This window comes from Triticum aestivum, chromosome 4A (assembly GCF_018294505.1).
Source record: "Triticum aestivum cultivar Chinese Spring chromosome 4A, IWGSC CS RefSeq v2.1, whole genome shotgun sequence".
Classification (NCBI taxonomy): domain Eukaryota; kingdom Viridiplantae; phylum Streptophyta; class Magnoliopsida; order Poales; family Poaceae; genus Triticum; species Triticum aestivum.
Window position 1 is genome coordinate 582968696 of NC_057803.1, and position 26204 is coordinate 582994899.

At 44.7% G+C, this 26204-nt stretch overlaps 1 protein-coding gene across 1 annotated transcript; it reads right to left on the minus strand.

Annotated features, from left to right (window-relative positions):
- Nucleotides 1-343: 343 nt before the first annotated feature.
- On the minus strand, nucleotides 344-24767 carry LOC123082377 (senescence-specific cysteine protease SAG39-like). The gene is made up of 3 exons (XM_044504719.1): nucleotides 24335-24767; nucleotides 23900-24187; nucleotides 344-657 (listed from the first exon to the last, which is right to left on the minus strand). The coding sequence occupies exons 1-3, from the start codon at nucleotides 24765-24767 to the stop codon at nucleotides 344-346; spliced, it is 1035 nt and encodes a 344-aa protein (XP_044360654.1).
- Between the last annotated feature and the right edge of the window lie 1437 nt (nucleotides 24768-26204).

Below are 26204 nucleotides of genomic sequence, written 5' to 3' on the forward strand. Positions count from 1 at the left end.
TTGTTGCCTATTGTTGTCCCTTTTTAAAGTGTAGTGAAATACTATGTAATAACTTTCTGTAATAGGTTGTCTGCGTTGATCGATCCAAAGATCAGGGACGATCTCTTATTTCTGTTTTTTCTTTTGTTCCAATCAATGATTTGATTCAAACAAGATGGGTATCAGCGTAAACATCACCATAGAGCATTAAGCTTGAAGTCACCTGTCTTCTTCATATATATTGACGGAACAGTCGCGATTATACAAACCAGAAACAATGCAGTGTAATGGAAGGTGCGGACATATCGATAAAAATATGTGTATTTCTGCAGTATTTGTAGATATACGTGGCAATGTATTTCCTCTACTCAGTGGGGTAGGAAGGTTGCATGGCCAAGCCACACATACCACTCTTGTCAGAAATATCCTTCTCCATTCTGAGGTACCCACTCTCGCCCCATGTCGTGCCCCATGAGTTCTTCAGCAGCCAATACCTAGTTCCGTCACTCGTCATCCCATATCCAATCGCTGCTATCCCATGGTCCAAATCAGTGCCACAGGAGCCAGTCATTACTCCGCTGGAGTAATGTTGAAACATGACATCCCCTCCGTCCACAGCTACTGACACAGGCTGGTTAGCCACGGCTTTCATAAGAGAAGATTCATCGTTGGCGGGCACTGTAAGTGCATCTAGTGCCACCCCTAGTTGGTTTTGGAGTATTGACGACAAACCTAGTTGAGGGACTAATGTGTTTGTGAGAATTGCAGGATAACACAGGTAGAAGTCCCTCATTGATTCGGTTTTCCTACCAGAGATGACCCCTAAAAATGTATGAAGACATTGAAGTCAAAGGTGGTATATGAAGATATTCACATTGAAGACTATGACAAGAGAAGACACCACATGAAGCCTATGGAGCTCGAAGACTTAGATCTTTCGTAGTTCTCTTTCTTCTGTGTTGAGTCATAGGAACCACCATACTGTTAAGTGGGGTCCAAGAGAACCAGTCAGAATGACTGAAGTGATGCTTAAACAAAACCTATGTCTTTGAGTGAAGACTTTGAGAGCGAATCTTGTCCAGAGTCGGGCAAGTCAGCTTTGCTTGAAGCCCAAGTAAAGTTGCCGTGTGAGTTTGAAATCTGACCGTTGGAACACGTGTCAGTTCCTTAGTGACTGAGGGTCATTTCGGACAAATCAGGTCGGGTTGCCAAGTGGCTATAAATAGCCCACCCCCTACAACCATAAACGGTTGTCTGCTTAGATTCAGAGTACGGCTTTTGTCGTTTGAGAGCAACCCACCTTGAAGCCTTTGAGAGAGAATTCATTGCGAGGATAAAGCCCTAACCACCCAGAGCCAAAGAGAATTAGGCATCACTTAAGTCTTCTTGTCTGTGTGATCTGAAGACTTATTACACTTGAGGACTGTGCATCCTCCAGCCGGTTAGGCGTCGCGTTCTGAGCATCCAAGAGACATTGTGGATTGCCGGTGAACGAAGTCTGTGAAGGTTTGGGAGTCTACCTTGAAGACTTACCAGAGTGATTGGGCGAGGTCTGTGTGACCTTAGCTCAAGGGGAATACGGTGAGGACTGGGTGTCCTGAGCTGCGTGTTCAGGACTGGGTGTCCTAAGGTTTAAATACCTAGCCGCCCTAACCAGACGTACAGTTGTCACATCAACTGGAACTGGTCCAACAAATCATTGTCTTCAGCGAGTCACTGGTTTCATCTTCCCTTCCCTTTACTTACTGTTACTCCTTGTGAAGTCATTGTATGTTCGCACTATCTTTTGTCTTCACTGAGTGACTGCGTGTTCTGTGTGGCTTCACAATATCTTCCTACCTGATCCTTACTACATTGCTGCTATTAGTCATTGTGCTTTCACTCTATTGAATACTTGACTATGGCTTGTCTAGTGTAGTCTACCTTCCGCTGCAGGGTAATAGGTTTATTTCTATCATTTGTCTTCATAACTTCCATGTTTTGAAGACTTTCATAAAAATCTCCTATTCACCCCCCTCTAGTCGATATAACGCACTTTCAATTGGTATCAGAGCAAGGTGCTCCCTTGTTCTGTGTGATTCGGTTTAACCACCTGGAGTTTTAGCTATGTCGACTGCAGGGATAATTAAAGTCTCCGCTGCGTGTCCCGTCTTCGATGGAACTGAATATCCCTACTGGAAGAACAAGATGCGCATGCATCTTGAAGCCATTGACATCGACCTATGGTATGTCTTCAAGAACGGTGTTCCCAAGGCTGGAGAAGGTGTCACTGCTGCTGATGTCAAGAAGTTCGTTCAACTGGACTCTACTGCCAAGAATATCATCTGTGGTCATTTGACCAAAGGACAGTATGGCCGTGTGAGTGCTTTGGAAACATCTAAGTTGGTCTGGGACTGGCTCTCCAAGGTCAATGAAGGCGTCTCAACCCAGAGAGATCAGAGAATTAGTGTCCTTCGCAACCTCTTCAACCGCTTCAAGCGAAATGACAATGAGAATGTCCAGCTCACATTTGACCGACTCACTAACATCACAAATGAGCTTCAAGCCCTCGGCGCTACTGAAATCACCAAACATGAAGTCGTCAAGACACTATTGAGATCACTTGATAGTTCGTTTGACACCCTAGCCCTGATAATTCAAGAACGTCCTGATTTCAAGACACTCGATCCGTCTGACATACTTGAGAGGCTCAATACACATGAGTTTCAGCTTTATGAGAAAAGAGATATCTACGGTCCAAACTATGGGCGAACTCGTGCCTTGAAGGCAAAAGCTGTCTCCTCATCTGAAGAAGAATCTGACAGCAGTTCGGATGATCCTGAAGACATTGGAAGGGAACTTGCTATGCTTGTGAAGAAGTTCCAAAAATTCACCAAGAAGAAAGGTTTCAGAAAGTCTTCCTGATCAAGCTCAAGGAATGATGAAGCTTCTGCTCACGACTACAAGAAGAAAACATGTCACAAGTGCAAGAAACCTGGCCACTTCATCTCTGAGTGTCCACAATGGGACAATGAGAACAAAAAGAAGAAGAAGAGCAAGGAATATGACTCTGACGACAAGAAGAAGAAGAAATACTCAAAGTCTTCTTCCAAGTCTTCCTCAAAGTCTTCATCACACAAGAAGAGCTCATTTGGCAAGGCACGTGCGTTTGTTGGCAAGGAAATGGATTCAGAGGAGGAGTCCACTTCCGAGGAGGCGGAGGTGGAGTCTGAGGAGGAGTCCGATTCAGGCGTCGCAAGTCTGGCTACATCATACGTTGCCAAGTCCATCTTCAACACTGAAGACAATGACTTCATCACCGACACCGATGCAAATGACAAGGACTACTCCGCTTCTACCTACTGCTTCATGGCACGCGGTGCCAAGGTAAACACACGCACTACTCACTATCAAACATCTAGTGACGATGACACTGATTGTGGTTCAAAACCCAGCTACAAAACACTTGCTAAAATTGCAACTGAACAACAGAAAGCTATGGAACATATTCAAAAACTGTTAGACAGAAGCGATGATCTGTTAGGTGCTGAAATGACTCGATCTGAATCCTTAATTGAAGACATAAAAAATCTTCACGTTAAGTATGAGGAACTTGAAAGTCGTCATGAAACTCTCTCAACAACTCATGAAAAGCTTTCCTATGATTATCTTCAAAGGAAGCAAGATCTTGAGAAATTGAGAGCGGCTCATGAAGATCTTCAAAAGGAAAACGAGTCACTTCGCGCCAAACAGATCAGTTCCGTTCAGGAAGGATTTGAACCACCATGTCTTAAATGCATTGAGTGTGATAATGCTACTTCTGTTGCTGAATGTTCTACTGCTACTACTGTTGCAATATCTTCAACTGTTGATGTGGTAACTAACCCCTCTACTGAGGATACCACTGCTATTGCTGATGAGAATGCTAGGTTGAAGACATTGCTTGAAACAGGGATGTACAAAAGTCTTAAAGGGCATCAGACACTATGTGATGTCCTCAAAAAGCAGATTCTGAACCGAAACCTGAGGAAAGAGGGTGTTGGGTTCATAAGGAAAATGAATGCTGATGGCTCTTACTGGAAACCTGAGCAGTACCCCAAAACCACGTGGGTTGCTGCAAAGGAACCTTCAGCAGATCCATCCAATCTATCTGGCTTCACTTGTGCTAACCCCATTATCATTGATGAATCCCTTGATGCAAACTATAAACTGTTTAAGAATCATAATGGTGAAGTGTTTGCCAGGTACATTGGTACTAACTACAGGAATGGACCACCTATGAAGAAGATCTGGGTTCCGAAAAGGTGTCTGGAGAATCTTCCTGTGAATGTCATCATGACACCTCACGTGAAGAAGACAAACCTCAGACCAAAGGCTTCATACGGTCCAAAGGCTTCATACAGACAGAGGACTCACCTGAGTCGCACTAACGCAAATGTTTTGCAGGGAAACCATACTCAGGCATATGAATATGAGAGCAGTTCATCAAACCGCCATGTTCATAAGACCAAGAACTAGTCTGCTTATTCTTATGAGCACTATTGTCCGCCTGCAAGACTGTTTGCTAGGGCTCCAAAGCCAAAGTTCTCAGATGCTGCACTTAGACTTATTGCTTCTAAGCCACCCTTGATGATGTGGGTGGCTAAGAAAGCTTAACTCTCTTTTGCAGGGAAAGGTCCCCAGCAGAAAACCAAAATCGTCTGACGCTATTGCTGGGGACCTTAAACATCTTGTAGGGCGCAAGATCAAATGCCGAATGGTCTTACTATGTACTTCGTTCCTGAATCGCTTGCTACTCTCCCTATTAGTCCTAATCTGGATCTAAGCTTTCATAACCCACTGGTTCGTCAAATGTTTTTGCTTCACAATGCTCTTCGTGAAGCCTATCCCCCTAACTGCACTATAGGGTACGACACCAGTGTCTTCAGAATGGATTATTGATAGTGGGTGTACAAATCACATGACTAGCAAAAGAAGCCTTCTTATGGACTCAACCTTATGTCCATCTGACAAGAGCCACATCACATTTGCTGACACTGGTAAAAGTAAGGTATTGGGTCTAGGTAGAGTTGCAATCTCAAGGGATCAACACATGGATAAAGTCATGCTTGTTGAATCCCTTGGCTTCAACTTAATGTCTGTCTCAATGCTTTGCGATTTAAACATGATTGTAATATTTGGAAAATATCGTTGCCTTGTTCTAATGGAATCTGACAAGTCTCTAGTATTTGAAGGGTATCGAAAAGATGATTTGTACGTGGTAGATTTCTCAGTAGGACCACAACTTGCCGTATGTCTTCTAGCAAAAGCTTCAGAATGCTGGCTCTGGCATCGGAGGCTTGGGCATGCTGGCATGAGGAACCTCCACACCCTGGCAAAGAAGAAGCATGTCATAGGCATCGAGGGCGTCAAGTTCAAGAAAGATCACTTATGCGGTGCCTGTGAGGCAGGAAAGATGACGAGGGCCAAACATCCCTCGAAGACAATCATGACCACTACTCGACCCTTCGAACTGCTTCACATGGATCTTTTCGGTCCCACTCATTACTCAACTCTTACTACTACTGCTTGTCTCTATGGCTTTGTCATTGTTGATGATTATTCTAGATATACTTGGGTGCACATAATCCTTTGCAAGACTGAAGTGCAGGATGTCTTCAGACGCTTCGCCAATCAAGCAATGAACAACTATGGCGCCAAGATAAAGCATATCAGAAGTGACAATGGCACTGAATTCAAGAACACTAGCCTTGATACATATCTTGATACCTTGGGCATCACACATGAATTCTCAGCCCCATACACGCCACAGCAGAATGGGGTCGTCGAACGCAAGAACAGAACACTCATTGAGATGGCCAGAACGATGCTAGATGAATACAAGACTCCAAGAAAATTCTGGCCTGAAGCCATTGATACTGCATGCCATACAATCAATCGTGTTTATCTTCACAAGCTTCTGAACAAGACATCTTATGAGCTCCTTACTGGCAAGAAGCCAAATGTCAGTTACTTCAGAGTATTTGGCGCCAGGTGCTGGATCAAGGACCCACATCACACCTCAAAGTTTGCACCAAAAGCACATGAGGGTTTTATGCTCGGATATGGAAAGGATTCGCACTCCTACAGAGTCTTCAATCTCTTTCATTACAAAGTGGTTGAAACAGTGGATGTGCGGTTCGATGAGACCAACGGTTCACAAAGAGAGCAACTGCCAAATGTGCTAGATGAAGTTCCATCCAGTGAATCAATCAAGCTAATGGGAACTGGAGAAATTATACCTTCTGAAGCTCATCCTGAAGAAGAACTTATCATCTCAGCACCTGATCAACATGAAGACAATGCTCAGCCTGAAGACATTCCTTCTAACAACGACAATGATCAGCAAGAGCAAAATCTTCGCCCTGTACATCCTCACGTTGCCAATGAAGTGCAGATTAAAAGAATAATTGATAGCATCAATGCACCCGGTCCACTCACTCGTTCAAGGGCAACTCAGCTAGCAAATTTCTATGGGCACTTCGCATTCGTCTCAATAACAGAACCCAAGAAAGTTGAAGAAGCCTTCATGGAACCTGAATGGATTCAAGCTATGCAAGACGAGCTTCAACAGTTTGAGCTGAATAATGTATGGGAACTGGTCAAGCGTCCCGATCCTCGGAAGCACAACATAATAGGAACCAAATGGATATACCGCAACAAGCAAGATGAGCATGGTCAAGTTGTCAGAAACAAAGCTCGTCTCGTTGCTCAAGGATATACTCAAGTGGAAGGCATTGACTTCGATGAAACATTTGCTCTTGTGGCTAGACTTGAAGCCATACGCATACTGCTGGCCTATGCAAATCATCACAACATACTTCTTTATCAAATGGATGTGAAGAGCGCCTTCCTCAATGGCAAGATTGAAGAAGAAGTGTATGTTGCACAACCTCCTGGCTTTGAAGATCCAAAACATCCTGACATGGTATACAAGCTCAACAAGGCACTGTATGGCCTCAAACAAGCCCCTCGGGCCTGGTATGACACACTCAAATACTTCCTGAAGAGCAAAGGCTTCATACCTGGTTCTCTCGACCCCACTCTCTTCACGAAGACATATGATGGTGAACTGTTTGTGTGCCAAATATATGTGGATGACATTATCTTTGGCTGCACCAATCAGAAGTACAATGAAGAGTTTGGATATATGATGCAAGAGCAATATCAAATGTCTATGATGGGAGAGCTGAAGTTCTTTCTCGGTCTTCAAATACGACAGCAACACAACGGCATCTTCATATCTCAAGAGAAGTATCTCAAAGATTGCCTGAAGAAGTTCGGTATGCAAGACTGCAAAGGCTTCACGACGCCAATGCCAGCCAAGCATCATCTGGGTCCTGACGACAATGGTAAAGAGTTTGATCAAAAGGTATACCGCTCCATGATTGGTTCTTTACTTTATCTATGTGCATCTAGGCCAGATATTATGCTTAGTGTTTGCATGTGTGCTCGATTTCAAGCGGCACCAAAGGAGTCGCATCACTTAGCTGTGAAGCGAATTCTTCGATATTTGGCTCACACCCCAACTCTGGGATTATGGTATCCAAAGGGCTCAGAGTTTGATCTGGTTGGATTCTCGGATGCTGATTATGCTGGTGACAAAGTTGATCGCAAGTCTACATCAGGCACATGTCACTTTCTGGGACGATCACTTGTATGTTGGTCTTCAAAGAAGCAGAACTGTGTATCTCTCTCCACTGCTGAATCTGAATACATTGCTGCTGGATCTTGCTGCGCTCAGCTTCTGTGGATGAAGCAAACGCTCAAAGACTATGGCATTCATCTGAAGCAAGTGCCACTCTACTGCGACAACGAAAGCGCCATCAAGATTGCCAACAACCCAGTTCAGCACTCGAAGACAAAGCACATTGAAATTCGTCATCACTTTCTCAGAGATCATGTTGTGAAGGAAGATATTGATATCATACCCTTCAACACTGAAGAGCAATTGGCAGATATCTTCACCAAGCCCTTGGATGAGAAGAGATTTTGCAAGTTACGGTGTGAGCTAAATATCCTGGAATCCTCAAATGTCCTGTGATCAGGCACACATCCTAACCCTTATGCATATTGATGACTTAGATGTGCAACACACAAAGTAAAGTATATCTTCAATCAATGAAGACATACATTCTAAGTGTGAATACATTAATGTGGAATTTGACTTCGGAGCGCCACGATAATTGTGCGCCGTGTCTGGGTCTAATACTTCCTATACGCTGGGTAACGCCACCATCAAATGTTCTATTTTGAAGTGTTTCACTCATGGCGTTACCTTGCTATGTCTTCACATTTGGTTTGGCTTCAATCTCAACATGTCTTCATGATTATCTTCACTATGTTGATTATATATATATACTAGTGTTCTGTCCTCTACAGCATTCACTTATAGCTATGTCTTCTTGTTGAATCTTTTGAACTAAGTGAATGTGATCGGACCCTAATCTCTCTATGCTATCTATCTCAAACTCTATCTCTCCAAATCATATGCATTCTATTGAAACTGTCGAATGTCTTCTCTGCGTCCTTGTCAGCAGAAGATACAAAGACAAACCTTAAGTCCACCTTCAATGCTCATTCCTCCACATGAAACCCAGAGAAGTAGGAACGACCACCCGACAATCCAGGCGTGCGTGGGACGTGGAACAAACCCCAAAATTCTACATGATGGCCACGTGTTCCTCAGATACGAATCGCCAGGGGCACCTGTGTAATAACGCAGTGCCGCCCCTGTACCTATAAATACACACTTCACGGTGGTCATTATCTCTTCTTCCACTCTCACACGAACCCTAGTGCCACCGCTAGCCCTCGACGACGCCGGCGACGAAGCGCTTCGCTGCCGCAACCTCTCCGACACCGTCTTCACGCCAACCGCGGACATCGTCCTCTCCGCCGTCGCTGTAGGTGTCCTTCATCGCCAAGTTAGGGCACGGAAGATCGAACTGCTCGGCCTCATCTTCCACTCCGTCTAGCAGTTCTTAGTGTGGTAAATAAAACTTCCTTTTTACGGCACCGTTGATCCTATGGCTTTGTCACTTTCTACCACAAGCAGTTTCTATTCACACAAGTTAGATCTCTCTCATACTGCATCTCATAACATGCCTAGTATATTCACTTATGCTTCACAAAGTAGTTAGATTCCTCACTTGTACTGATCTCTGGATTCGTATAAATCTGGAACCAACTCCTTATCTATGAGTGAATGTCTTCGCATGATGAGGTCAATTTCTTCTAAACTGATTTATATTCAAAATCTTCTGAGAATGCATATGACCTCTCCCCTTCCCTCGCACCTTAATGCTGTCACACGTACATGTCCGTGGGAGAATCCCTTGGTTCTCATAGTCTGCATTCATTTGTAGAATTCTTACAACATCATATAAATTCTCCCGAAGCAAGTTCCTGTTTGTCTAGCAAGCGAAAATCTTTGAAGCCTTTGAACGTGTTGAAGCCTTTCAGTTTAAAGTTCATGGCTTCAGAGAAATCAACAAGGAAGGGTGGCAGAAAGCGTCGTGGAGAAACATCTAGAGATCTGCCAGATGACCTCTCAGAACTGTACAAGACAGATCCTGAAGAGGATTACAATCAGCGCAAGACCCGAATCCAATGGATTTGAAGATATTGGGCAGAACAATGGTTCAAATACCGATTTGTAACCCAGGAATATGCTGAGAAAAATGCCATCAAGAGACCATGGGGAGACATCCTATACAAGAATCTTCAACCCAGGTCCAGAGATGAAGCCATTGAACAAGGCTTCTATCCCTGCATGGTCCATGGGCCATAGCCTGTTGATGCACACCCATTGTCACTACTATGGTGTCGTGACGACATTCTGTTCAAGTGCAACTTCCAGTTTTCCCAGAACTCAGCGAAGCAAAACAAGAAGACATTGGGACTAGATTTCAACCCTGGTCCCTCAGCTCCAAGGGCTGATGGCACACGAGATGCAGAACCCAATGTCATTGGTCCTTTCTACAACCTTGAAGGCCTCATCACCCATATCTTGGTTCAAGGGACTGAAGTGAATGAGCCTGTAGCTGACGCTGAATCAAATGAAGCGCCTACAACACCGAAGCCAAAGAAGTTAAAGAAGCATAAAGCTTCAAAGCCTGCCCCTTCACCAAAAATCTCACGGGCGAAGCCACTGGCAACTGCACCTCCTGAAGACAGTGTGCAGTCCGAAGATTTTCACGCATCTCCAAGCCCCAGAAGGTCAAGATGCCTCTGCCACACACCGGCCAAGAGCTAACAGCTGCTGCCATTCTGCGTAATGATGCCATTGATCTATCAAGTGATGAAGATCTTGCAGATGACGCTCTTGAGAAACTCATCAAGAGCAAAGAAGAAGCAAAAATCTTCAATGATCTGCCTCTCTTTGATGTAACAATCATCCACAACTTCATTGATGAATGGTTTGACACGCCAAATATCAGCTTCGATGATCTCCAACTACCCATTGGCCTCAGTGTCGCCTTCCATAGCGCCATTGCTTCAGAGTTAGCTATCGCCCAGAGCATTGTTGAACTGAAGCAGAAGATTGACTTTGAGAAATCTCAGTTCAAGAAGCATATGGCCAAGCTCAGCGTGCAAGAGGTGAAGAACTTCAAGATTATGCTGCACGAGCTCAAGGAAGCCTTTCTCAAGAAACGTGCAAAAGCTCAAGGTTCTCATGAGCGCATGAAGGTTCTGACTGACAAATGTGTGCAGACCTACAATGAGGCTGAGAAGCGCAAGGCCCTTGGGCATCCTGGCATCGACCCCAGGATGGCAGCAAAGAAGATGAAGAAGCCTGCTACGGCTGAACCTGACGCACCAAGGTAGGAAGCAGATCCCATTGTCTTCCCAACTAGAATGACTGGCTCGAAGCCAAAAAGCCGGTCAACCGCTTCAGAGCTCAAGAAGACGAGGACTGCTGAGGCTGAAGCCAGGAAGAGGAAACATCCTGAAGCCTCTCCTATTGCCCCCTCCAAGAAGAAGAGGAAGACCAAGAAAGATCGGGCTGCTCCCACAGAGCCTTTGATAGTTGAACCCATTTCCATGGTTCGTCCTAACGCTGAACGCCAACTGGCAATCCATGAGCCTGCTTTCACAGAGGCTCATGAAGCTGAAGACTTTCCAGTAGCTGATTCCATCGCTGCTGAAGACATTGGTCAACATGACCATGTAGAAGATGGTGCGGTCCTTCCTCAGCTCGAGAACAGCGAACTCATCAGCATTGGTCGTCCTCTGACGCCAATCGCTCAGGATGCTTCATGGGCTGATCGCCCACAAGAGGAAGAAGACTTTGAGGCCCAGCCAACTCCAACTACACAGGCGCCGCCTGCGTTGCGCAGGCTTCGCAAAGGACCTAGGCCTCCAGTCTCTGCGTCTGAAGCTGAAACTGCTGAAGACATTCCGACTGCATTAGCCGATGAAGAAGAAGTCCCGCAAGCTGCTACTCCCCTGTCCCACCAAGAAGGGTTCTCGAGGAGAACGTGATTGTGACCGACCCTCCAGCTCGTCAAGTGGAGGTTGAAAATCTTGAGGCTGCCACCACCACCACCAATGAAGCCACTGACGCTGTCATGGCTGAAGCTAATGTGGATCCCTTCCCAATGGAAGAAGAAGTCAGCGAAGCCACTGATCCCGCCACTTCTGTTCCTGAGTCTGCTGCCGGTCCCCAGTTCGACTATCATGTTGAGCACAGGCCTCAGGTACAGAAGCCAATCCCAAGATTGCCAAGGTTCCCAGGTCCTGCATCAGCACCTGGCTCCTTCAATATCAATGACTTCAGAGCAGACACCACATTCTTCAACAGCTCCAGGAACCCCTACTCCAGGGAAAGAATATCATCTGATCGGTTCTGGAGTTATCCACAGTGAAGCTATTACTCATGCGTTCTTTACAACCAAGGTCACATCTTCCCACACAAGCGCCTTGACATTGAAGCAATAGCTGGTCTACCCTGTCTGGAAGAAGCTCTGGATTGCTTCAAAGAAGTTGGATTGCTGCCGTTCATTACTGACCAAGAGCATTGGAATGAAGAGTTGCTGCTCCAATTCTATGCCACACTTCACATCCGTGGGTATAGCAGAGATCCGAAGACTTGGGTCCTGGAGTGGATGACAGGAAACGTTCATCACGAAGCCAAAGCCTTTGACATCATTGAGCTCACTGATTTGCCCACTCCTGGCGATCTCTACGAGCATGGCTGTCAGCTTCGTAGTGAAGCTATTGAGAGCATCTTTCAGAAGACTGAACCTAATATGAGTCAGATGCTCAGTATGATGAAGCCATTGCCCCAAGATGCTGCTTATCCCACGGAGTTCTTCGTTGAAGACCTTGAGTATCTGCCAAGAACCATTTATCACATCATAAGGCGAACTCTCTGGCCAATCAAAGGACATTCTCCCCATGCCAAGATGGAAGGTGCAATGAAGACTTTGGTCTTCTACATTCTTCATGGAAAATGCTTCAATACACAGGATTTCTTCATTCGCCAACTTGCTGCATCTGGCTCTGATCTGTTTGGTTTGAAGTTCTATGCCCCTTGGGTGATGCGGCTGATCAAATTTCACTCTGCTATCTCATATCAGCCCTCGGCCCGCAACCATCGGATCTTTTTGCCTGATGTGGATATGTCTATTGAAGCCATCTATCCTGAGCCTGCCAAGGAACCTCTCAGTCTTTAGAATGTAGAGCATCGAAGTTTCACTCAGAACGTTGAAGGCATGGAAGCCGTAACTCGTGTGTATCCTTTGGCTGGCACTACACGTGCACCGCATCCTGCTCTCACTGAAGCCACTGACAGTACAACTGCTCCACGACCCAAGAAGCGCACTCGTGTTCTCAACGACCGAGAGCTTCTTGTGGCTCTTCATCAGAAACAGGATAGGCATCATGACTGGCTGAAGCGTCAGATGCAAAGCCTCTTGGTGGATGTTAATCGCATTCGCAATCTTGCCACCAAGAATGCTTTTGTTGCCCATGAAACCTCTCGCCGCACATGGAAAGGGCTAACATTGATGTGTTCTGAAGATGATCTTCAAGAGGATGGCTTCACTGAGCGATTCAAGTTTGACTCCACACCTCCTCGAAGGGCAGTGCTGCAACGAACTCCATCCCTTGAAGACTCTGAGTTCTCTTCCTCTGCTGCAACTGTGAATGCCAGAGTGATCGACGATGAAGATGATGCTACTTCACCGCCACCTCCCTCAGCACGCTTCGACTCTGCTCCAAGCTCTTCAGCACCGCCAAACACCACCAACGACCCTGCTGCTTCACCTACTCCTCATGGGAACGAGTAGATGCTCTATGTCTTCAAACCTTTTTGGTCCTTAATGACAAAAGGGGGAGAAGCATATGAGGTTGATAGTCTTCAAGCGGGTCCATATGGGCGGGTGCTTTATATTTTGCTTCGTGCTTACAACTCTCGTTTTGCTACATTTGGTTCTTTGAGTTGTAACACTTAAACTCGATGGTCGTCTGCTACTTATCTGCCACCTTGTGTTGCGATGATAAACTCTGCACTTAGATCATTCTGCAGACGTCCATTTTCCATTATGCATGTCATTATCTTCATATACTTTCACATGCATAGTGGATTGTCATCATAAGTTGAAGTGGATCTCCACAAGTACAACCTGCCATGTGCATTTGCATTCCAAAAGCAAATTACTTATATGCACATCTTCAGGGGGAGCCCTTGCAACTTATGAAGACAATTCCTTATCCTTTACAATTTCACAGATTATATTCCCCGTTGAAAACTTCAACTAGTTTGTCATCAATCACCAAAAAGGGGGAGATTGTAATGATGGGTTTCGTAGTAATTTCAAAAAATTTCCTACGCACACGCAAGATCATGTGATGCATAGCAACGAGAGGGGAGAGTGCTGTCTATGTACCCACGCAGACCGACTGCGGAAGCGTTGACACAACATAGAGGAAGTAGTCGTACGTCTTCACGATCCAACCGATCAAGCACCGAAACTACGGCACCTCCGAGTTCGAGCACATGTTCAGCTCGATGACGATCCCCGGACTCTGATCTAGCAAAGTGTCGGGGAAGAGTTCCGTCAGCACGATGGCGTGGTGACGATCTTGATGCACTACAGCAGCAGGGCTTCGCCTAAACTCCGCTACAGTATTATCGAGGAATATGGTGGCAGGGGGCACCTCACACGGCTAAGGAATAGATCACGTGGATCGACTTGTGTGTTCTGGGGTGCCTCTACCTCAGTATATAAAGGACCAAAGGGGGGAGGCTGGCCGACCACAAGGGGCGCGCCAGGAGAGTCCTACTCCCTCCGGGAGTAGGATTCCCCCCCCCCCAATCCTAGTTGGAATAGGATTCCTCGGGGAGGGGGGGGGGGAAGAGAGAGAGGGGGCCGGCCACCTCTCCTAGTCCTAATAGGACTAGGGGAGGGGGGAGGCACGCAGCCCACCTTGGGCTGCCCCTTTCTCCTTTCCACTAAAGCCCACTAAGGCCCATATGGTTCCCGGGGGGTTCCGGTAACCTCCCGGTACTCCGGTAAAATCCCGATTTCACCCGGAACACTTCCGATATCCAAACATAGGCTTCCAATATATCAATCTTTATGTCTCGACCATTTCGAGACTCCTCGTCATGTCCGTGATCACATCCGGGACTCCGAACTAACTTCGGTACATCAAAATGCATAAACTCATAATATAACTGTCATCGTAACCTTAAGCGTGCGGACCCTACGGGTTCGAGAACAATGTAGACATGACCGAGACATGTCTCCGGTCAATAACCAATAGCGGGACCTGGATGCCCATATTGGCTCCTACATATTCTACGAAGATCTTTATCGGTCAGACCGCATAACAACATACGTTGTTCCCTTTGTCATCGGTATGTTACTTGCCCGAGATTCGATCGTCGGTATCCAATACCTAGTTCAATCTCGTTACCGGCAAGTCTCTTTACTCGTTCTGTAATACATCATCCCGCAACTAACTCATTAGTTGCAATGCTTGCAAGGCTTATGTGATGTGCATTACCGAGAGGGCCCAGAGATACCTCTCCGACAATCGGAGTGACAAAACCTAATCTCGAAATACGCCAACCCAACATGTACCTTTGGAGACACCTGTAGTACTCCTTTATAATCACCCAGTTACGTTGTGACGTTTGGTAGTACCCAAAGTGTTCCTCCGGTAAACGGGAGTTGCATAATCTCATAGTTATAGGAACATGTATAAGTCATGAAGAAAGCAATAGCAACATACTAAACGATCGGGTGCTAAGCTAATGGAATGGGTCATGTCAATCAGATCATTCAACTAATGATGTGACCTCGTTAATCAAATAACAACTCATTGTTCATGGTTAGGAAACATAACCATCTTTGATTAACGAGCTAGTCAAGTAGAGGCATACTAGTGACACTTTGTTTGTCTATGTATTCACACATGTATTATGTTTCCGATTAATACAATTCTAGCATGAATAATAAACATTTATCATGATTATAAGGAAATAAATAATAACTTTATTATTGCCTCTAGGGCATATTTCCTTCAGTCTCCCACTTGCACTAGAGTCAATAATCTAGATTACACTGTAATGATTCTAACACCCATGGAGCCTTGGTGCTGATCATGTTTTGCTCGTGGAAGAGGCTTAGTCAATGGGTCTGCAACATTCAGATCCGTATGTATCTTGCAAATCTCTATGTCTCCCACCTGGACTAGATCCCGGATGGAATTGAAGCGTCTCTTGATGTGCTTGGTTCTCTTGTGAAATCTGGATTCCTTTGCCAAGGCAATTGCACCAGTATTGTCACAAAAGATTTTCATTGGACCCGATGCACTAGGTATGACACCTAGATCGGATATGAACTCCTTCATCCAGACTCCTTCGTTCGCTGCTTCCGAAGCAGCTATGTACTCCGCTTCACATGTAGATCCCGCTACGACGCTTTGTTTAGAACTGCACCAACTGACAGCTCCACCGTTTAATGTAAACACGTATCCGGTCTGCGATTTAGAATCGTCCGGATCAGTGTCAAAGCTTGCATCAACGTAACCTTTTACGATGAGCTCTTTGTCACCTCCATATATGAGAAACATATCCTTAGTCCTTTTCAGGTATTTCAGGATGTTCTTGACCGCTGTCCAGTGATCCACTCCTGGATTACTTTGGTACCTCCCTGCTAAACTTATAGCAAGGCACACATCAGGTCTGGTACACAGCATTGCATACATGATAGAGCCTATGGCTGAAGCATAGGGAACATCTTTCATTTTCTCTCTATCTTCTGCAGTGGTCGGGCATTGAGTCTGACTCAACTTTACACCTTGTAACACAGGCAAGAACCCTTTCTTTGCTTGATCCATTTTGAACTTCTTCAAAATCTTGTCAAGGTATGTGCTTTGTGAAAGTCCAATTAAGCGTCTTGATCTATCTCTATAGATTTTTATGCCTAATATGTAAGCAGCTTCACCGAGGTCTTTCATTGAAAAACTCTTATTCAAGTATCCCTTTATGCTATCCAGAAATTCTATATCATTTCCAATTAGTAATATGTCATCCACATATAATATCAGAAATGCTACAGAGCTCCCACTCACTTTCTTGTAAATACAGGCTTCTCCGAAAGTCTGTATAAAACCAAATGCTTTGATCACACTATCAAAGCGTTTATTCCAACTCCGCGAGGCTTGCACCAGTCCATAAATGGATCGCTGGAGTTTGCACACTTTGTTAGCTCCCTTTGGATCGACAAAACCTTCTGGTTGCATCATATACAACTCTTCTTCCAGAAATCCATTCAGGAATGCAGTTTTGACATCCATCTGCCAAATTTCATAATCATAAAATGCGGCTATTGCTAACATGATTCGGACAGACTTAAGCATCGCTACGGGTGAGAAGGTCTCATCGTAGTCAACCCCTTGAACTTGTCGAAAACCTTTTGCGACAAGTCGAGCTTTGTAGACAGTAATATTACCATCAGCGTTAGTCTTCTTCTTGAAGATCCATTTATTCTCAATTGCTTGCCGATCATCGGGCAAGTCAACCAAAGTCCATACTTTGTTCTCATACATGGATCCCATCTCAGATTTCATGGCTTCAAGCCACTTTGCGGAATCTGGGCTCACCATCGCTTCTTCATAGTTCATAGGTTCATCATGATCTAGTAGCATGACTTCCAGAACAGGATTACCGTACCACTCTGGCGCGGATCTCGCTTTGGTCGATCTACGAGGTTCAGTAGAATCTTGACCTGAAGTTTCATGATCAACATCATTAGCTTCCTCACTAATTGGTATAGATGTCGCAGAAACAGTTTTCTGTGATGTACTATTTTCCAATAAGGGAGCAGGTACAGTTACCTCGTCAAGTTCTACTTTCCTCCCACTCACTTCTTTCGAGAGAAACTCCTTCTCTAGAAAGGATCTATTCTTAGCAACGAAAGTCTTGCCTTCGGATCTGTGATAGAAGGTGTATCCAATAGTTTCCTTTGGATATCCTATGAAGACACATTTCTCCGATTTGGGTTCGAGCTTATCAGGTTGAAGCTTTTTCACATAAGCATCGCAGCCCCAAACTTTTAGAAACGACAACTTTGGTTTCTTGCCAAACCACAGTTCATAAGGCGTTGTCTCAACAGATTTTGATGGTGCCCTATTTAACATGAATGCGGCCGTCTCTAGAGCGTATCCCCAAAATGATAGCGGTAAATCAGTAAGAGACATCATAGATCGCACCATATCTAGTAAAGTACGATTACGACGTTCGGACACACCATTACGCTGTGGTGTTCCGGGTGGCGTGAGTTGCGAAACTATTCCACAATTTTTCAAATGTATACCAAACTCGTAACTCAAATATTCTCCTCCACGATCAGATCGTAGAAACTTTATTTTCTTGTTACGATGATTTTCAACTTCACTCTGAAATTCCTTGAACTTTTCAAATGTTTCAGACTTGTGTTTCATTAAGTAGATATATCCATATCTGCTTAAGTCATCTGTGAAGGTGAGAAAATAACAATATCCGCCACGAGCCTCAATATTCATCGGTCCACATACATCGGTATGTATGATTTCCAACAAATCTGTTGCTCTCTCCATTGTACCGGAGAACGGTGTTTTGGTCATCTTGCCCATGAGGCACGGTTCGCAAGTACCAAGTGATTCATAATCAAGTGGTTCCAAAAGTCCATCAGAATGGAGTTTCTTCATGCGCTTTACACCGATATGACCTAAACGACAGTGCCACAAATAAGTTGCACTTTCATTATCAACTCTGCATCTTTTGGTTTCAACATTATGAATATGTGTATCACTACTGTCGAGATTCATCAAAAATAGACCACTCTTCAAAGGTGCATGACCATAAAAGATATTATTCATATAAATAGAACAACCATTATTCTCTGATTTAAATGAATAACCGTCTCGCATCAAACAAGATCCAGATATAATGTTCATGCTCAACGTTGGCACCAAATAACAATTATTTAGGTCTAATATTAATCCCGAAGGTAGATGTAGAGGTAGCGTGCCGACCGCGATCACATCGACTTTGGAACCGTTTCCCACGCGCATCGTCACCTCGTCCTTTGCTAGTGTCCGCTTATTCCGTAGTCCCTGTTTCGAGTTGCAAATATTAGCAACAGAACCAGTATCAAATACTCAGGTGCTACTACGAGCTCTAGTAAGGTACACATCAATAACATGTATATCACATATACCTTTGTTCACCTTGCCATCCTTCTTATCCGCCAAATACTTGGGGCAGTTCCGCTTCTAGTGACCAGTCTGCTTGCAGTAGAAACACTCAGTTTCAGGCTTAGGTCCAGACTTGGGTTTCTTCTCCTGAGCAGCAACTTGCTTGCCGTTCTTCTTAAAGTTCCCCTTCTTCTTCCCTTTGCCCTTTTTCTTAAAACTAGTGGTCTTGTTAACCATCAACACTTGATGCTCCTTCTTGATTTCTACCTCCGCAGCTTTCAGCATCGCGAAGAGCTCGGGAATAGTCTTGTTCATCCCTTGCATATTATAGTTCATCACGAGGCTCTTGTAGCTTGGTGGCAGTGATTGGAGAATTCTGTCAATGACGCAATCATCTGGAAGATTAACTCCCATCTGAATCAAGTGATTATTATACCCAGACATTTTGAGTATATGCTCACTGACAGAACTGTTCTCCTCCATCTTGCAGCTATAGAACTTATTGGAGACTTCATATCTCTCAATCCGGGCATTTGCTTGAAATATTAACTTCAACTCCTGGAACATCTCATATGCTCCATGACGTTCAAAACGTCGTTGAAGTCCCGATTCTAAGCCGTAAAGCATGGCACACTGAACTATCGAGTAGTCATCAACTTTGCTCTGCCAGACGTTCATAACATCTGGTGTTGCTCCAGCAGCAGGCCTGGCACCCAGCGGTGCTTCCAGGACGTAATTCTTCTGAGCAGCAATGAGGATAATCCTCAAATTACGGACCCAGTCCGTGTAATTGCTACCATCATCTTTCAACTTTGCTTTCTCAAGGAACACATTAAAATTTAACGGAACAACAGCACGAGCCATCTATCTACAATCAACATAAACAAGCAAGATACTATCAGGTACTAAGTTCATGATAAGTTTAAGTTCAATTAATCAAATTACTTAAGAACTCCCACTTAGATAGACATCCCTCTAATCCTCTAAGTGATCACGTGATCCAAATCAACTAAACCATAACCGATCATCACGTGAGATGGAGTAGTTTTCAATGGTGAACATCTTTATGTTGATCATATCTACTATATGATTCACGTTCGACCTTTCGGTCTCCGTGTTCCGAGGCCATATCTGCATATGCTAGGCTCGTTAAGTTTAACCTGAGTATTCTGCGTGTGCAAAACTGGCTTGCACCCGTTTTAGATGGACGTAGAGCTTATCACACCCGATCATCACGTGGTGTCTGGGCACGACGAACTTTGGCAACGGTGCATACTCAGGGAGAACACTTCTTGATAGTTTTAGTGAGAGATCATCTTATAATGCTACCGTCAATCAAAGCAAGATAAGATGCATAAAAAGGATAAACATCACATGCAATCAATATAAGTGATATGATATGGCCATCATCATCTTGTGCTTGTGATCTCCATCTTCGAAGCACCGTCATGATCACCATCGTCACCGGCGCGACACCTTGATCTCCATCGCAGCATCGTTGTCGTCTCGCCAATCTTATGCTTCCACGACTATCACTACCGCTTAGTAATAAAGTAAAGCATTACATCACGATTTCATTGCATACAATAAAGCGACAACCATATGGCTCCTGCCAGTTGCCGATAACTCGGTTACAAAACATGATCATCTCATACAATAAAATTCAGCATCATGTCTTGACCATATCACATCACAACATGCCCTGCAAAAACAAGTTAGACGTCCTCTACTTTGTTCTTGCAAGTTTTACGTGGCTGCTACGGGCTTAAGTAAGAACCAATCTCACCTACGCATCAAAACCACAACGATAGTTTGTCAAATAGACTCCGTTTTAACCTTCACAAGGACCGGTCGTAGCCATACTTGGTTCAACTAAAGTTGGAGAGACAGTCGCCCGCAAGCCACCTATGTGCAAAGCACGTCGGGGGAACCGGTCTCGCGTAAGCGTACGCGTAATGTTGGTCCCGGTCGTCTCGTCCAACAATACCGCCGAACCAAAGTATGACATGCTGGTAGGCAGTATGACTTATATCGCCCACAACTCACTTGTGTTCTACTCGTGCATATAACATCAACATAAATAACCTAGGCTCGGATGCCACTGATGGGTTTCGTAGTAATTTCAAAAAATTTCCTACGCACACGCAAGATCATGTGATGCATAGCAACGAGAGGGGAGAGTGCTGTCTACGTACCCACGCAGACCGACTGCGGAAGCGTTGACACAACGTAGAGGAAGTAGTCGTACGTCTTCACGATCCAACCGATCAAGCACCGAAACTACGACACCTCCGAGTTTGAGCACACGTTCAGCTCGATGACGATCCCCGGACTCTGATCTAGCAAAGTGTCGGGGAAGAGTTCCGTCAGCACGACGGCGTGGTGACGATCTTGATGCACTACAGCAGCAGGGCTTCGCCTAAACTCCGCTACAGTATTATCGAGGAATATGGTGGCAGGGGGCACCGCACACTGCTAAGGAATAGATCACGTGGATCAACTTGTGTGTTCTAGGGTGCCTCTACCTCAGTATATAAAGGACCAAAGGGGGGAGGCTGGCCGGCCACAAGGGGCGCACCATGAGAGTCCTACTCCCTCCGGGAGTAGGATTCCCCCCCCCCCAATCCTAGTTGGAATAGGATTCCTCGGGGGGGGGGGGGGAGAGAGAGGGGGCCGGCCACCTCTCCTAGTCCTAATAGGACTAGGGGAGGGGGGAGGCGCGCAGCCCACCTTGGGCTGCCCCTTTCTCCTTTCCACTAAAGCCCACTAAGGCCCATATGGTTCCCAGGGGGTTCCGGTAACCTCCCGGTACTCCGGTAAAATCCCGATTTCACCCGGAACACTTCCGATATCTAAAGATAGGCTTCCAATATATCAATCTTTATGTCTCGACCATTTCGAGACTCCTCGTCATGTCCATGATCACATCCGGGACTCCGAACTAACTTCGGTACATCAAAATGCATAAACTCATAATATAACTGTCATCGTAACCTTAAGCGTGCGGAGCCTACGGGTTCGAGAACAATGTAGACATGACCGAGACACGTCTCCGGTCAATAACCAATAGCAGGACCTGGATGCCCATATTGGCTCCTACATATTCTACGAAGATCTTTATCGGTCAGACCGCATAACAACATACGTTGTTCCCTTTGTCATCGGTATGTTACTTGCCCGAGATTCGATCGTCGGTATCCAATACCTAGTTCAATCTCGTTACCGGCAAGTCTCTTTACTCGTTCTGTAATACATCATCCCGCAACTAACTCATTAGTTGCAATGCTTGCAAGGCTTATGTGATGTGCATTACCGAGAGGGCCCAGAGATACCTCTCCGACAATCGGAGTGACAAAACCTAATCTCGAAATATGCCAACCCAACATGTACCTTTGGAGACACCTGTAGTACTCCTTTATAATTACCCAGTTACGTTGTGACGTTTGGTAGTACCCAAAGTGTTCCTCCGGTAAACGGGAGTTGCATAATCTCATAGTTATAGGAACATGTATAAGTCATGAAGAACGCAATAGCAACATACTAAACGATCGGGTGCTAAGCTAATGGAATGGGTCATGTCAATCAGATCATTCAACTAATGATGTGACCTTGTTAATCAAATAACAACTCATTGTTCATGGTTAGGAAACATAACCATCTTTGGTTAACGAGTTAGTCAAGTAGAGGCATACTAGTGACACTTTGTTTGTCTATGTATTCACACATGTATTATGTTTCCGATTAATACAATTCTAGCATGAATAATAAACATTTATCATGATTATAAGGAAATAAATAATAACTTTATTATTGCCTCTAGGGCATATTTCCTTCATGTAAGTGCATCTAGTGCCACCCCTAGTTGGTTTTGGAGTATTGACGACAAACCTAGTTGAGAGACTAATGTGTTTGTGAGAATTGCAGGATAACACAGGTAGAAGTCCCTCATTGATTCGGTTTTCCTACCAGAGATGACCCCTAAAAATGTATGAAGACATTGAAGTCAAAGGTGGTATATGAAGATATTCACATTGAAGACTATGACAAGAGAAGACACCACATGAAGCCTATGGAGCTCGAAGACTTAGATCTTTCGTATTTCTCTTTCTTCTGTGTTGAGTCATAGGAACCACCGTACTGTTAAGTGGGGTCCAAGAGAACCAGTCAGAATGACTGAAGTGATGCTTAAACAAAACCTATGTCTTGGAGTGAAGACTTTGAGAGCGAATCTTGTCCAGAGTTGGGCAAGTCAGCTTTGCTTGAAGCCCAAGTAAAGTTGACGTGTAAGTTTGAAATCTGACCGTTAGAACATGTGTCAGTTCCTTAGTAACCCAGGGTCATTTCGGACAAATCAGGTCGGGTTGCCAAGTGGCTATAAATAGCCCACCCCCTACAACCATAAATGGTTGGCTGCTCAGATTCAGAGTAAGACTTTTGTCGTTTGAGAGCAACCCACCTCGAAGCCTTTGAGAGAGAATTCCTTGCGAGGATAAAGCCCTAACCACCCAGAGCCAAAGAGAATTAGGCATCACTTAAGTCTTCTTGTCTGTGTGATCTGAAGACTTATTACACTTGAGGACTGTGCATCCTCCAGCCGGTTAGGCGTCGCGTTCTGAGCATCCAAGAGACATTGTGGATTGCCGGTGAACGAAGTCTGTGAAGGTTTGGGAGTCTACCTTGAAGACTTACCAGAGTGATTGGGCGAGGTCTGTGTGACCTTAGCTCAAGGGGAATACGGTGAGGACTGGGTGTCCTGAGCTGCGTGTTCAGGACTGGGTGTCCGGGACTGTGTGTCCTAAGGTTTAAATACCTAGCCGCCCTAACCAGACGTACAGTTGTCACAACAACTGGAACTGGTCCAACAAATCATTGTCTTCAGCGAGTCACTGGTTTCATCTTCCCTTCCCTTTACTTACTGTTACTCCTTGTCAAGTCATTGTATGTTTGCACTATCTTTTGTCTTCACTGAGTGACTGCGTGTTCTGTGTGGCTTCACAATATCTTCCTACCTGATCCTTACTACATTGCTGCTATTAGTCATTGTGCTTTCACTCTATTGAATACTTGACTATGGCTTGCCTAGTGTAGTCTATCTTCCGCTGCAGGGTAATAGGTTTATTTCTATCGTTTGTCTTCATAACTTCCACGTTTTGAAGACTTTCATAAAAATCGCCTATTCACCCCCCCTCTAGTCGATATAACACACTTTCAGGCACATCCTCGTAGCCCTTGATGGTTGCAACATTGTTGCTTGCAATGCTAGTCTTGCATTGTCCATCTTGTGCCGTGTAGGGGTAGTTGGCCTCAGTGGTGAGGCCGCCATTCTTGATGATGAACTTGAAGGCGTCATCCATTTCACCACCATCACAACCCTGATCAACACCATGAACATCACAATCAACTAGCTCTTGTTCTGACAGAGAGACAAGCTTCCCGGTGCTCAACTTCACAATGCCTTCGGTTGCGGCTATAGCTGAAAAGGCCCAACAACAGCCTGCAATGATAGTGTTATCCTTAGTGTGATTTCAGTTATCATGATAGAATGATATATATACTTTGGTCAAACTTTGAAAAGTTTGATTTAGTACAAACCTAATATGCGAACCAAAAATAAACGAGGATACTACCGAAATTTAATTACCACATTGGCCCTGGTCTTTGATAGGTGTGACGGCACCCTTGGTTCTCCAATCAACTGTGGTTGGAAGTGCATCGGTGCTGACATTGTTGTACTTGAACCTGGTTGGAGCCCGGCTACCGCTCCTCTTGAGGCCCTTGTTGGTCTTGGTTGCCTTGAACTCATCATTGGTGAGGTCAGTAAACTGGTTGACACCGAGCCAGAACTTGTGGTTTCCGGCGTTGAACGACTCGATGAAGGCAACGTTGGCCTTGAACACCTCATACCGATGTGCCTTCTCGGTGCCGTCCTTGTAAACGTGGTTGAACTTCGCCATCCACTGCTCATGCCTCTCCATCATGGTCGCGTCGTTGAGCTCGCGAGCTGACATAACAGCACTGCTGCATAAGCAGATGCAGCCTAGAATGGCAAGAAGAAAACCCTTGGGGATGGCCATGATGTGCTCGATTAGTGCTTAGTTGCTGGTGGTTTGGTCTGTCGAGAATGTGTGGAATGCAATGTGTTTATATAGCTGCAGTCCTGCACATGTACGTAGAAGGCACGGTGTGCTCTCGAATGATAGTGTGAAGATGAATAACAATGTAGCGGTGAAGTTAATTAGCAGATGGAATAAATAATCTTGTGATTGTGGATACGAGTAGTACTTTTAACTTAATTCAGCTCTGGCCCCTGGAGTCAACGGTGGCGTCGAGTATTATAGTACTACCCCTAGTTCCTGCCTGGTGAAAAATTAAAAACGAGAAAAATAAATTGCCGGGCGGGGCAGGGCAATATTGCAGCTACGAAAGTATATATTTTAGAACAGTCCAGACAGAGCGGAGGAGTTTGGCTGATCTGAAAGTCAATAAATTATTCTCTAGTACTCCCGTCAATCTATATGATTTAGTAAAATGTTATACTAAATCGGGGAGTACTTAACTTAGTTTGACCTAAAGTCCATAAAATTATTCTCTAGTACTTGGTTAGTTCAAAGATGCATGACGATAACAACAATAAAGAAACAATGAAGCAAAGAAACCATTCGACCTTCTTGGACCGTTATATATTGCATGTAAGAATTGCACAGCTAGACACAGAACAACTCAGCCCACCTCGTACAACAGATACTGCCTCTACTGTATAAGAGCGTAGACAACAAAAAAATAACAACAACATAATTAAAAACCGGTCTAACTCAGGTTAAACACACAATGAAGCAACCGCTCGTAATAACCTCCATAAAAAACCTAAACTCTTGACCGAAGAACAGGATGACAAAGCGCGCGTCAGCCTGTAGTAAGTATTAAAATGCACAGGTCCAACCCAGGTTTGACCTACCTAGCGTGTTGATTAATGCTACCTCGGCCATATTTTGTAAAAAAATAGACACCCTGGAACCAAAAAGACAATTGACCATTTGATCATCGCGTGTCCGTTTGGTGTGGCTTGTTGGCTGAAAGTTGGAATTTCATGGAGTCCGAATCAAACGCGGATTGAGGCCATCCAAGCTGTTAAACAGAGCTTCTTCGGAGACTTACTTTTTGAGATTGTGGGTATTGTTGCCTGGAATATTTGGAAAGAGCGAAACAACTTCATTTTCAGGCACATCAATCCTACTTTGGCCGCTTGGAGAGAGAGGACCAAGTCAGATCTTCTCTGGCTGAAATATAGAGTGGACAAAGCTTTTTGGGACTACATTACTCTGTTAGCTCGTTCTTTGTAATTTTATAATCCCTCCTTGATCTCCTTACAAATCTTAAACACTTAGGTTTTTCTTTCTGCTAGTACTTCTTTAGTTTCTTCCTTCCTTGAGGACTCCCATCAATACCTTGTACTATCATGTAAAGTCACCCTATATTTAATATAGCACAGTAGGAGCCTCTCCTATGGTTTC

What these genes read in the sequence shown, in the direction of transcription:
- LOC123082377 (XM_044504719.1), bottom strand. Translation starts at nt 24,767, where the DNA reads ATGGCCATCCCCAAGGGTTTTCTTCTTGCCATTCTAGGCTGCATCTGC. An exon ending in CAAAGACCAGGGCCAATGTG is followed by an intron (nt 24,188 to 24,334) that starts GTAATTAAATTT and finishes CTATCATTGCAG; the next exon opens with GCTGTTGTTGGGCCTTTTCA. An exon ending in CTACGAGGATGTGCCTGAAA is followed by an intron (nt 658 to 23,899) that starts GTGTGTTATATC and finishes ATGCACTTACAG; the next exon opens with TGCCCGCCAACGATGAATCT.